Raw genomic sequence first — 13,128 nt, 5'->3', positions numbered from 1 at the left:
GGTTAAAATTGTCAAAATATTCGCTTTTTCAAAAATCATTGTTGTTTGGGAGCTAGATTTAAATTGGTCGTGATATATTACAAACTAGCCCGAAAAAGAAAAATTTTCACATTCGTTAATAGATAGGAAGCCTTCTGTATGCTGTGTTTTTATTTATTATTTTATTACATCTGTTTTATGTACATATTTACAGTCCACAAGCTTAAAATTTAAAAATATATAAAATTACAAAAAATAAATGGAATATAAAAACAATATTACATATTAAAAATTAAAGAGTAAAATGTCAAATAAATAAAATAAAATAAATAATATATGTAAGATACGAAATATATTAAAAATTAAATACAATTGTGCAAAATAAATCAAAATTATATAGGTTAATAACTTAGTTGCTAAGAAAAATCAAATTGTCTGTCATGACCGACTGCTGAATACTCTAATCGTTAAGGACAGGGGGAAGACGTTAAAGAAGAAGCCCCAGTCACCATGCCAACCGGAGTCGCTTTTGTAGATTTCATAGCCTTCAATATGCCCGCCCTTGACGCCACTGTCAGAATGTTAATCAAACAAAATGTGGGGCTAGACTTCAAGCACTCCAACTTGGAGATCAGAGAAATCCAGCACCGAAAATATTTGTAATGGTAAGGAAATATATTAACTTGACTATCCTTTCAGAACTTGTCACCAAGGACTGGTGTCCCAATTGTCGTGCAGATGCTCCCAGGGAACATCGTAAGAGAGATATGATCTAACACTTGGAAAGACTAAAATGGAACCCCCAACAATAATAATAAAAACACTCTTAATTGTACAAAATCTGTAAATTTCTTTAGAATTAGAACTTGCTCAACTGCAATCTTTATTCCTTAAAATTCAGTTTTCATTTTGTTTTTAAGAATATTTTCTTTTAGGCGCTTGAATGCAAAATGTATTTTTAAAAAAATATTGCCATATGGGTTTTTTCAAAAATAACCACAAATAATTTTCAAAATGTATATTTTAATATACTTAAGTTTTAACATTGTATTTCGAAATCCAATTTAAACCTTCGACGGTCGTCGTTTTTGGCTTGTATTCACATCCAATCCAATCATTATAGCCAAACATTTTCAGTGTTTCAAAAACATAGTCGTAATTTATTTCACCTGGCGTATCTGGCTCATTTCGATTTGGTACTTGAGCAATTTGAAAATGCCCAATTACATTTTTATTTTTTTCCAAGGTCTTAGTGAAGTTTCCACAAATGTGTTGAAGATGGTATATGTCCACCATTAGTTTAATATTATCGCTGTTGATTTCCCTCAAAACATTTGATGCTGTCAAAGAAAATTTACATTAAAAGTTATTCATTTTGATGTCACAAAAATTAATTGCAACTAAAAATATTAATTTATGCTACACAATATCAGGTAATGTGATTGATTAGGGAAGACGCACAATTGATTTCAGATAATTTTAAAAAAGTGAAAAGAGTAAGGAATAAAATAAGGAGTCAGCCAAATATTTAGAGTACTCGGCGTAATGTGGGGAAAGCCAGCTATAAAAAAATTTTGGGCATATTTCCAAGTAGCTTATTTTAATTCCCTTACCCTCTACAGAAAGTATTACAACCAACTTATTCTATACGGATTTAAACAGATATCTGTTCATTCTTATTACAAGAAGAGGTAACTCTATTTCAAAAATGTGTCAAATCAAATATTTAATATATTGTTATACCTTTTTCGTAAGAGTTCATAAAGTATGATGGAATGGCATATTTATTTATAGGTTCTATTACTCCAATCATGTTGTTCAATTGCAAGTCATCAGATGCTTTCTTTAAGTTTGATACATATGTTTTAAAATGGTCACATTCCAGTTTGCTATCAACTGTGCCTGCCATCAAGTGAATTCTGGAAATAAATAAAATAAACTTTAATATCATCCGCTAATTATAGACATTAGTGTTACAGAATCTTAACAAATTCGTAAGAGTGCTCAAAAGCAAAAAGGTCGCAGGTGTCCCAAGCCATTGATGCAAAATTCTTCAGGTTATCAAAAGTAATAAACGAAATGCGAGGTTAACTGCAAACGCTTTTGCCAGGCATGTTCATATTAGGTCGAGAATACCAAGGAGCGGCTGGTTGCACATCGCCCAAATGTAAAAACGTGTCCTGAAGGCAAATATCGTGACTCTTCACCTATAACGCGCTGCTGAGCTTTTCATTTTAAGAGAAATTAAGCTCACGGTATTTAATGTAGGGTAAAAATCAACAAGCTTGAAGATTCCTTCCAACCCAACTTCTCATTAGATATGGAAAAGAAGAATTCTTAAAGCATCTTCAGACAATCAGCAAGCAAATTGATTAAAAAATGAAACAAGAATCCAGATAAAAACCAGATTCCTGTCTTCGGCAATTAGAAGGCTGAGATTCTCTCAGCTGAGGATTACATGTCGTTCAAGGATACACAATATATCCAAGTGATCACAGTGCTCATTCACGAATAATAATCACTCACATATACTTTTTGGAGATTTTGGATCACACTTACTTTTTGCAATTAACAGTTTTCGCATATGCTATTGATTTATCCAACTGCGTTTTAAAATTATTTTCCTCTCCTGGAATGCTTGTAGATCCGAACTTTAGCTCTTCCCTTGTGCCATCTGAAATTAAATTTGTATTAACCTTATTATATTAATTTTCTTGCTAAATGTTCAATAGTAATAATATTAATAATAATAATAATGGATTATCTTTTGTTATTTTATGTTCAACACAAGGGTGCTTAAAATTCTTCATTAAATACTCCTTGACAAATTTTACACACGCTCACAAAATATTTATTTAAAATAAATTCATAAACAATTTTGAATTAATTAAAATGGAAAAATATTTCTAAAACTCTACAAAAGCGATTAAAAACCGATCCTTTTTCATATAAAAAACTAAACTAACTTTAAAAATCGGTAGCTCAATCGCCTCCATTTTCAAAGTGGAACAATTTTGCGGTTTCCATTTGGAGCATCTAAACGTACGGTTTGTCCATTTCATATGATGGATTTATTGGATTGCTTATCCTGCTAGTGGGACAAATATATAAGCAGTTTTTTGTTTACGTCACCAATTCTCTGTATAAACCAAAGAATTATTCATACAAGCAATCATTCTTCAATCGATAGTTCCCAGGAAAGATATATAATTCAGTACTATGTACTACTTGTTTTAAGTTTTATCAAGATTTATCATTTACAATTAAGAGACTGATTCGCATAGAAACTGACAAACAGTCAAGGCTATATCTACTCGGCCAGTTATACTTATCAAGGATATATTTAATTCTTAATCACGAAAAAATACCCTCTGCAATTTCATAAAAATATGCATCGATTAATACTTAAGTGTCTTATATTTTGTCGTTATGTCAAATAAAAACAATTAAAAAAAAAGGTTTGGGTTTTTGATTAAGATATTTTATCGTAGTTTTTCTCGTATTTTGATCTTTGAGTGATTTGTTTTCGACCGTTACCAACACTGGCATGTACATACATATGTACAGATGTATGTATAGAAATTGAGACTCACCCAATGCAATGTTCATCAGACTGATTAATATTCCAGTCTCATTGATGGCCTCCTTGACTTCCTGAAGTTCGCCACTAGGATATGGTATTTCCACCGCCTGGAAACCATGCCGATGCGCTAATCGAATTCTTTCCGAAATAGCTGCAGCAGTTTCAGTGAAAAGGAAGTTTAAATTCGCAGCAAATTTCAACGCCATGTCGCAAAGTAAACCTTTTGCTCTAAACTGATTTTAAAATGCCTTGTAATATCACCTTTAACTAAGTCAAGAGTAATCACGAGAGATAGTGATGCATTCGTACATATGAACATACATATATGTATGTATGAATGTACACGCACTCAAACTTATGTACATACATATGTATGTTACCCAATAGAACTTTATATTTATCAAAAATTATGTCAACAAATTATTTAATTAACTATATAAGAAAAAATATGAAAGGCATAATATTTACAAACAAATATAACAAATATTTTTTTAAAATATATTGGAACCATAACAAAGATACGCAAAAAATATTAAGTAAAAAAAAAGTTTTGCGACTTTCAAAACAATTTCACTGAATTATTAACTGAAATAATCTGCAAGACAAAAAATTATTCTAATTTTGACATTTTTTTTACATACATTTATATGAAAAATCTGTTTACTTATAAGCATTTCAAATTAAAGTCCCGGTTGACTTTTCTGTGAAATGCAAAGTATGTACAATGTTTTTAAGAAACTCCTCTGCTTTTGTTTACTTGAAATTAATTGCGCATTTTATTCCATTAAAAATGGTTAAAAAATTAAAATAAATTTGTTTGAATCATCTTCTTGATCAACATCAACAGCCGAGCCGTATAAACAAGCCGGTATCAGACAACAGTTTCCACCTGTTGACGATTAAAAATAGTCAAATCCGAAGGAAAAATATCGATATTTGCAATTGTTGTCACACTGACCAAAAAATAACAAATTCGCTCATCTCTAACTTCTCAATAATAATATAAAATAAATAATGGACCAAAGTAAAGAATTATTCAAACTTAATGGCAAAAGCCGACGAAAGACGGAAGTAAAATGCAAATTCATAAAAGTGGACTCACCCATTGCCAAATATCCTTTTTAAATAAAGTTATAATGTAATCACATTATAATCAGAGCTGTTTTTGCTTGTATTGTTTGTGATTATTATTCGGCATACTCTTATATTGCTCAGGCTATGAAACTCACTTAGGTTAAGCAAGAATTTGACTATTTCTGTTGGATTTCTTAACAGATATTATACGTATGATTCTTCAGGTCAATTGTCATGTGTTATTTGCAGGATCCCCATCAAACAGAGTGTGTGGAAAGTGCACTTGAACTCAAAGCAACACAAGCAAAATTTGGAACTCGCCAAACGACAGCGAATCGAGTCCGATGCGAAAAATTCAGATACCTTGAGTAGCGCAAACTCTGAGCAAATACCACCAAAAGCCAAACCTGTAGTCTCAGAGAGCATTGCACAAAACAGTGATGTCAAGCTGCAAACTGGTGGAAGTTCTGAGGCCGCACCTCAAGTTGTACAATTAAATACGCCTCAGGTATTACCAGAAAAGTTCTTTGATCAGGAGAAATCGGTGACTGTGGCTGGGAGCGATCGTGATCTGGAAACGGAATGGATTAAATTTCAACGTGAAATCAGAGAAGCTGCTACAATATCGAATAATATAGTCTCGGAGGAACAGGATAGCTTAAATAATAAGAGACATTTGAAGGAAATAGACGAACAAATTGAAAACTGGAAGAGATTCATCAAAATCAACGACAGAAAAAACTGTATTTTCAAAAAGCAACGTTCTGAAAAAAGACCACTTGAGTTCGTCGATGTTGCGTCCAGCTCTGAAGAAGAATGCAGTGTTGACGATTTATTAGATTGGAGAATTAAAAGTGTGCACAAATAGTTTATAATTTATTTTTCTAGTCTATACTCAAATACTAAAAATAAATGCAAAATTTTTGATTTTAAAACATTTGTTTAATAAAGAAGTTATAAAATACCTATGCAGAACTTAACATTCATTTTTACAGCCGACCAAACTATTTATACAAAAATTTATTTTATCATTCTCTTGTTCTTCTATTATACGATCTAACTTGACTAATCTTGACCAATTCGGGACTCATAATTGGCTTACCCTAAAATGGGTCCCGGGCCACAGGGATATAGCGGGAACGAAGCGGCTGATGAGCAAACGAAATTGGGCGCAGAGAGGCCGCTAACAGGGCCAGAACCGTTTTGTGGCATAGGAAGAAAGACAGGCGACAACGGTGCTGGACAGTGACACCAGGACTCCGACAAGCCAGATGTCTTTTAGGTGGCTATAATTTTAAAGAACAGTCTTAGGATACTCACCAGTCTACTGTCAGGATATTGTAGACTAAGAAGTCACCTAACAAAACTAGGTATTTATAGCAGCGAACTATGCAGGTTTTGTGAAAGCGAGGGGGAACCCTCAATGCACATGCTAGCAGTGTGTCGCCTTAACCAGGAAAAGATGCAGCATTCAGGGGATGCATGTTGTGAGCTTCACGGACATGCCCTCAACCCAACAAAGATAACATTTCTGGATGGAGAAGCGCTCAGAAGGCGGCACAACATATCTAATGGGTCGCAGTGCAGGTGCCCCAATCATAATGATAATAATGTACTTTTATTAATATTTACTATTCTAATAATATTTTGGCGCTAAGCCAATGTCAAAGCCTGTGGAACAAACTCAATTTCTAAATTCCATGTACTGGCTTTTGAAGTAAATAAAACTGCTTTTTAAGAGTCAACCATGCCACTGGCGACAGATAGGTTTGCCACAAAAAAAAAATCCTGGGAATCCTCTGTTTTTAAGAAAGTTAATAGTTGGATTCATTGATGGATTGGGTACAGACGCTCGCATACTTCTTTGGCTATTTTTGCTGTACAAATTTAGCATAACTGTTAAAACAGCTGTTGCAGTGAAGTGCATTCTATTTAAAACAAATTGGAAATGAAACCTTTGTCGGTAACCTAAAAACAGAAACGATTAATGCGTAAAATGGAACATTTTCTAGTGATATTCATATGTATAACGAATTTTCATTTTATATCTGCTTATTTTAAACCAAAATGCATATTTGAATTCATTTTGCTTATTGAGGCATATTTGCTCAACAGCTTAATATCAATTCGAAAATCTACATTTTTCATGTTAAATTTTAAACTATTTACGAATAATTGCTTCGCTCTTGAATTTTTTAGGCTACGTCGCACATTCTTGAATTTTACCATTTAAAATAGCATATAATTTTAATTTCACTTTATTATTATAGTATTATGTATTTTCAAAATATTCATTTATTTAATTTAATTTCATTTTGTTTATAATTTAATTTTTCAATTTAAATTAATAAAATTCTCTTTTCATGTGTCCATAAAAATGACATAACAACAAACTTTTTCCTGCGGGAATATCCCTCATGTTACTTTTGTGAAGGTGCATGTGACTACGGCTGTAACGTGTAAAACCCCTCATGCACGATAATAAAATGACGTGTGATGGCCACACTGTAATCGCCGGTATTATTTTTTAGGCTACGTGTCTCAGTTGTCTCCAATTGTGTTAAAAATTTAGGTGTGGAGGCATTTAAAATGAATCGTAGCTCAAGGATATTAAATAGTAAGGTTGCTGGCTACAGCAGCCTGATAACATTTGCAGTCCTACTCATTGCATGGATCGCCGGCTTCTCGTCACGCCTCTTTGCCGTCATCCGATTCGAGTCGATCATCCACGAATTCGATCCATGGTTCAATTATCGAGCGACTGCTTACATGGTGCAGCATGGCTGGTACAAGTTTCTCAATTGGTTCGATGAGCGCGCCTGGTATCCCCTCGGCCGCATTGTCGGCGGCACTGTTTACCCCGGCCTGATGATCACCTCCGGCAGCATCCATTACATCTTGCATGTTCTCAATATTCCGGTGCACATTCGAGATATCTGCGTATTTTTGGCTCCAGTGTTCAGTGGGCTCACATCAATCTCGACTTATCTGCTCACGAAGGAGCTTTGGTCACCGGGCGCTGGACTTTTTGCAGCTAGCTTTATTGCCATTGTGCCTGGATATATTAGTCGCTCTGTGGCTGGCTCCTATGATAATGAAGGCATCGCCATCTTTGCCCTGCAATTCACCTACTTCCTCTGGGTGCGTTCCGTGAAGACGGGTTCGGTTTTCTGGTCAGCAGGTGCAGCGATTTCCTATTTTTACATGGTGTCTGCGTGGGGCGGATATGTGTTTATCATTAATCTGATACCATTGCATGTATTTGTCCTGCTCATAATGGGCCGTTACTCGCCCCGATTGCTGACCAGCTACAGCACCTTCTACATCCTGGGTCTGCTGTTCTCGATGCAAATACCCTTCGTGGGATTCCAGCCGATACGCACAAGTGAGCACATGGCTGCGATGGGTGTCTTTGTGCTGCTCATGGCTGTCGCCGTGCTGCGACACTTGCAATCCGTGCTATCCCGGAATGAGTTCAAGAAACTCTTCATTGTTGGCGGCCTGCTGGCGGCGGCCATTGTCTTTGTTGCCGTCGTTGGATTGACCATGATGGGCGTCGTCGCGCCGTGGAGTGGACGATTTTACTCGCTTTGGGATACGGGCTATGCAAAGATTCACATACCCATTATTGCTTCAGTCTCGGAGCATCAGCCCACAACCTGGTTCTCGTTCTTCTTTGACCTGCACATCTTGGTCTGCGCTTTCCCCGTGGGTCTCTGGTATTGCATCAAGCAAATCAACGATGAGCGCGTCTTTGTTGTGCTCTACGCCATAAGTGCTGTCTACTTTGCCGGCGTCATGGTCCGCCTGATGTTGACCCTAACGCCAGTTGTCTGCATGCTTGCTGGTGTCGCCTTCTCCGGACTATTGGACGTCTTCCTGCAGGAGGATGCATCGAAGCGAACCGGAAGTGTTATGAACTCCGTCTCGGAAACAGATGACCTCGATGAATCACTGGAGAAGAAAAGCTTATACGATAAGGTAAATACAATCTTTTTCTACGTATGCTTAGTTAATATATCAATATATCACCAAAAACATACTCGTGATTTTAAAACACAGGTTGAAAACGATCTTATGCTTTTTACTCATACTCGAAACGATGATTTTGTTTATTAAGTGCAAATGCTAAATATATAATTTAGAAACTTGTTAATTCAACAATTGATAAAACTCCGATGTAGACCTTAATATTAATTTTCCATCCAAACTATTAGAAAACAGCTTATTTCATTTAAAGTATTCTCTTGCATTAATGTAAATTGCAAAATTCTAAGCGCAATTTATTGTATATAATAATTTGAAAATTGTCAATTGTTAATGTACTTTTATTAAGTTTTACCATTCAAATAACATTTCTTCAATTTTGAAAGGCATCAAAGCAATGTGAAAGCCTGTGGAGCAAACTCAATTTCTAAATTTGTGTGTGTCAAAAATGCATGAATCTCAATTTGTAATGTGGAAACCATCGGGTATTTTATTATTTTTTTTATTCATCTTTAATGGATGCCATTCCTGACTTTAAAATGGCTTTCCGCAACGCTCATGATACTCACCAACAGTTTCTTAAATTTGACAATTATATTTTTGAAACTTTTGAAGAAAAAGCTAATGCAAATCAAACTTTTCTTATTCTACATCCGTTTGATCGCGTTTGGCTTGATGGTTTCATGATAAAGTTGAATAATAAAAGCAATGAAATGCATCTCAGCATTACATTAATTATATTCTACTGGTATGATCGCTTCGATCGATTCTTTTGGATGATCATTTGCGTCGAATAATCATTATTATTCGTGAGCGAATTTTAGTCATTAAATAGTTGCCGAACGCTGAATTGATTTATACCAGAGTCGGCCATCCAAGCTCTTTGGAGGTTGAAGGCCATTAGGTAAAAGATAAGATTGAATTCGATCGTTTTGCTTCGCCATTTTTTTGCTTATCATGCTGCTGCTGGCTTACCCTGAGTTTTTAGAGCGGTGCTCCATCATGATCGATGCAGCTTTCTGATGTTCATATGATATGTTCATTTGTTTATGATCGAACATGTGCTTTGAAAATTCGGATCTCTTTACTATAGTGAAATATGTATATGTTACCTTTGCCACGAGTATATAATAATATAAATATCTGATATTTACAGGCCGGCAAATTGAGGCATCGCACCAAACACGATCCCACACATGAGGGTGGCATGAGCTCCAATTTGAAGAGCATTGTCATTTTGGCGGTTCTGATGATTTTAATGATGTTTGCGGTGCATTGCACATGGGTCACAAGCAACGCGTATTCAAGTCCCTCAATCGTTCTTGCTTTCCACAATAGCCAGGATGGGTAAGTACTAATTTAATTTTGATACAAAGATCCCAATACGAAAATATTTTGAATTTGTTTATTTGTTTTATTGGTTTTCATCTTTTGACTTAGAAGAAACACGCTGTAAATTTCAACTTTTAAACAATTTATATTTTGTTTTTCAGATCGCGAAACATATTGGATGATTTTAGGGAGGCGTATTACTGGCTGTCCCAAAACACTGCCGATGATGCTCGCATAATGTCGTGGTGGGATTACGGATACCAAATAGCCGGGATGGCCAATCGAACAACGCTAGTTGATAATAATACATGGAATAATAGCCATATAGCTTTAGTCGGCAAAGCAATGTCATCAACTGAAGAGAAATCGTATTCAATCATGACGTCTCTGGATGTGGACTATGTATTAGTTATATTTGGAGGAGTCATTGGTTATTCGGGTGATGATATCAATAAGTTCCTCTGGATGGTGCGCATTGCGGAAGGAGAACATCCAAAAGATATTAAAGAATCTGATTTCTTTACGGACCGTGGTGAATTTAGGGTAGACGCCGAGGGGGCTCCTGCCCTACTTAACTGTCTTATGTACAAGTTGAGCTACTATCGCTTTGGAGACTTGAAACTGGACTACAGGTAAGAATATATTTTCAAACGACATTGTACAAGATTTTTTACATATTAAAATAAAGTAAAATGGGTATTTTTAAGTTGTGTAAATGTTTAGATCCCAAACTTAAGGTCGACAAGCTTACTTTTTTGCCACTAATAAAGCTTTTGGTGTCCTGGGTTTCATTCAGCCCTGCGTCATTTTCATGAATGTGGATCTGCCGATTACAAGGGGTCATCAGGACGGCGTCTTAACTGGAATTCTAATATCAACCTACCTTCTTACCGTAATAGACTTTTAATCATATATCTTCCTTCTTTTTCTGATAGTGGAACCATGCTTGGTATAATCTTACATAAACCAATAAGTGGCGAAATTAATTTTTCCGAATTAATTAGCTAAGGTTGTTTTGCAGTTCCGATTAGATAGGGTATTCTTATAATAAGTGTCACACATGAAATGTCTGATCGTATGAAATATACATATTTGGTAGCTGCCATTCTAACTATCCAAAACTTCTATATTTTAAATAGGAATTCAGATTATTGATAAGCGTTCAGGTCAGCCCTCCTTCGGTAAAATGTCGATATCCTAGCGAAAAAGAATATGTCCCACTATTTAGGATATAATTCTCCATGTTTGAAATGTAGATTAAAAGCTAGCTTCTTCGAAGATTTTAATTTTGATTTCACTTTTACAGTTTAAGAGTTAGAATCCTAAACTTAAAAAGTATTTTACTGGCAACGCCTGAAAAACAAACTAAAAAGAAAAAACACTATAAATTAAAAAAGGTTAACCAATTTGCGCTATAACTTTCTTAGATTGTCTTTCATTTTCATAGATGGTTAAAACAAATACACAAGTGAGCCCATAATCATCCCAATTTTTTTTAATCAGTCACAAAATGTTTGGTGCAGATTGCTGTTAACCCCTTTCAAAGATAGAAAAGGACAAAGATTAATCGACATTAGTGTAAATTTGGAAGAATTTTCTGATAGAGAGCAGTAATTTAATTCATATGAATTGATCTGCTTATATACTAAAATGGAAAAGTTCTAAATGAATAAATATTAATAATTTACTTATTTATTTTTATTTGCGGCACATTCATCTGCATGTATCTGCTCAACTTATTTGCCGATTTTTATTTAATCTGAAACAGCGTACGTCTACTATATATAACCAAATGTGCATACAATGAATTACAACCCGAGCGATTTCACTTTTTAAATTGTAATTCGATTTTTTTTTTTAGTTTTTAGATTGGTTACTTTTTTAAATTGTTGTGTCAACAAATCTAAAAAAGGTACCTTTTAAACAATTTTGTGTCGATAAATGTAAAATAAGGTTATTATTGTCTTGAAATTTGTAATAAATCTGAGTATTTCCAAGTCGAATAATCTTGACTGTCCCGCTGTTAAATTTGTTGTACAATTAATATAATTTAGCAAATAAGTATTTTTCTCTATGTGTGTGTAAAAAAATATGATACAAATATTTTAAGACTTCCTGCAAAATAGATCTAAAACCTTTTAAATTTTCATATATTTATAGGGGTCCTTCTGGATATGATCGGACTCGTAATGCTGTAATAGGCAATAAAGATTTTGATTTAACTTACTTGGAAGAAGCGTATACCACAGAGCACTGGCTGGTTCGAATCTACAGAGTTAAAAAGCCTTATGAGTTCAATCGTCCGTCTTTAAAGATAAAAGATAGGCTTATTCCACCAACGAACTTTATATCCAGAAAGGTAATATCATACTATTAAATATTAAATATTAAAGACTAATCATATTATACTATTGACTCTTTTCAGAACTTGAAAAGGCGCAAGGGATTAATCAGAAATCGACCAACTGTTGTCAAAGGAAAGAGATCTTTAAAATAAATTATATTTTTATTTATTTACTTGAATAAAATCGAAAATTAAATATGTTAGCACAACATTGTTCGAAAAACTTTTATGACATACATTTTATTCCTTTAATTTAGTTTTGTCTTTATCTAACTATCTAATTACGAACATAACTGATAAAATGATCATGCTGACTCCACAGGCCATTCAGGAGCTGCAAAATCTCTGAAAGCAGATAGAGACGACGTCTATCAAGACAGCATCTAACTCGGGATTAATCTACATCTCAGGCACAATAGCAAACGCGCTTATCAAAAATGTATTAAAAAAAGCATCAGGAATAAATTCCTACGCATCTACAGAATGGTAATTTTAGACAGGTTCGGCAAATAGCATGTAATAAAGAACATAACGACCATTATAATTCGATTTACCTTCATATATTATTGATTAGCTAGTAGAAATTTCATCAAAATCGAACAATAAATATAGATTTTAATAAATAACAAGAGAGAACGGAGCCAGTCGGGCGGAAACGACTGTGAAATACTTTGATACCATACGTGATAAAGGCTGATAGCATGTGAAAATTGTGTGTGAAATATGGTCTTATCGATTTACATTAACAAGTGTATCGATTTAGGGAGGCACAGTGGGCGTGGCCATCCAATTTTTTTTTATCGATATCTTAGGCGAGTTACCAGAGACA

General features: G+C 34.5%; 3 protein-coding genes and 1 long non-coding RNA gene across 4 annotated transcripts; 3 read left to right on the top strand and 1 right to left on the bottom strand.

Moving 5' to 3' along the window:
• Positions 1–427: 427 nt before the first annotated feature.
• On the top strand, positions 428–875 carry LOC122322704. The gene is made up of 2 exons (XR_006246784.1): positions 428–644; positions 718–875. It is a non-coding gene; the product is annotated as an uncharacterized LOC122322704 (long non-coding RNA).
• A 107-nt stretch (positions 876–982) lies between these two features.
• On the bottom strand, positions 983–3,904 carry LOC6563779 (putative hydroxypyruvate isomerase). The gene is made up of 4 exons (XM_001990809.2): positions 3,573–3,904; positions 2,539–2,653; positions 1,723–1,898; positions 983–1,319 (listed from the first exon to the last, which is right to left on the bottom strand). Exons 1-4 carry the CDS (start codon positions 3,766–3,768, stop codon positions 1,012–1,014), a joined length of 795 nt encoding a protein of 264 aa, XP_001990845.1. The 5' UTR covers positions 3,769–3,904; the 3' UTR covers positions 983–1,011.
• Positions 3,905–4,557: 653 nt separating this feature from the next.
• On the top strand, positions 4,558–5,550 carry LOC6563780 (zinc finger protein 830). Its single transcript, XM_001990810.3, has 2 exons — positions 4,558–4,674; positions 4,847–5,550. Exons 1-2 carry the CDS (start codon positions 4,577–4,579, stop codon positions 5,502–5,504), a joined length of 756 nt encoding a protein of 251 aa, XP_001990846.2. The 5' UTR covers positions 4,558–4,576; the 3' UTR covers positions 5,505–5,550.
• A 1,577-nt stretch (positions 5,551–7,127) lies between these two features.
• LOC6563781 (dolichyl-diphosphooligosaccharide--protein glycosyltransferase subunit STT3B) lies at positions 7,128–12,531 on the top strand. Its single transcript, XM_001990811.2, has 5 exons — positions 7,128–8,617; positions 9,780–9,970; positions 10,117–10,587; positions 12,116–12,314; positions 12,381–12,531. The coding sequence occupies exons 1-5, from the start codon at positions 7,226–7,228 to the stop codon at positions 12,450–12,452; spliced, it is 2,325 nt and encodes a 774-aa protein (XP_001990847.1). The 5' UTR covers positions 7,128–7,225; the 3' UTR covers positions 12,453–12,531.
• The last annotated feature ends 597 nt before the right edge of the window (positions 12,532–13,128 follow it).

The sequence above is a fragment of the Drosophila grimshawi genome, unplaced genomic scaffold, assembly GCF_018153295.1.
Source record: "Drosophila grimshawi isolate 15287-2541.00 unplaced genomic scaffold, ASM1815329v1 contig_59, whole genome shotgun sequence".
NCBI classification, from domain to species: domain Eukaryota; kingdom Metazoa; phylum Arthropoda; class Insecta; order Diptera; family Drosophilidae; genus Drosophila; species Drosophila grimshawi.
This window is presented reverse-complemented; position numbering and strand designations above follow the sequence as displayed.

Coding starts and splice junctions, on each gene's coding strand:
- LOC6563780 (XM_001990810.3), top strand. CDS start 4,577: ATGGACCAAAGTAAAGAATTATTCAAACTTAATGGCAAAAGCCGACGA. Junction 4,675..4,846: donor GTGGACTCACCCATTGCCAA/ATATCCTTTTTA, acceptor CAGATATTATAC/GTATGATTCTTCAGGTCAAT.
- LOC6563781 (XM_001990811.2), top strand. CDS start 7,226: ATGAATCGTAGCTCAAGGATATTAAATAGTAAGGTTGCTGGCTACAGC. Junction 8,618..9,779: donor AGAAAAGCTTATACGATAAG/GTAAATACAATC, acceptor TGATATTTACAG/GCCGGCAAATTGAGGCATCG. Junction 10,588..12,115: donor GACTTGAAACTGGACTACAG/GTAAGAATATAT, acceptor ATATATTTATAG/GGGTCCTTCTGGATATGATC.
- LOC6563779 (XM_001990809.2), bottom strand. CDS start 3,768: ATGGCGTTGAAATTTGCTGCGAATTTAAACTTCCTTTTCACTGAAACT. Junction 1,899..2,538: donor AAAACTGTTAATTGCAAAAA/GTAAGTGTGATC, acceptor ATTTATTTCCAG/AATTCACTTGATGGCAGGCA. Junction 1,320..1,722: donor TATGAACTCTTACGAAAAAG/GTATAACAATAT, acceptor TTTCTTTGACAG/CATCAAATGTTTTGAGGGAA.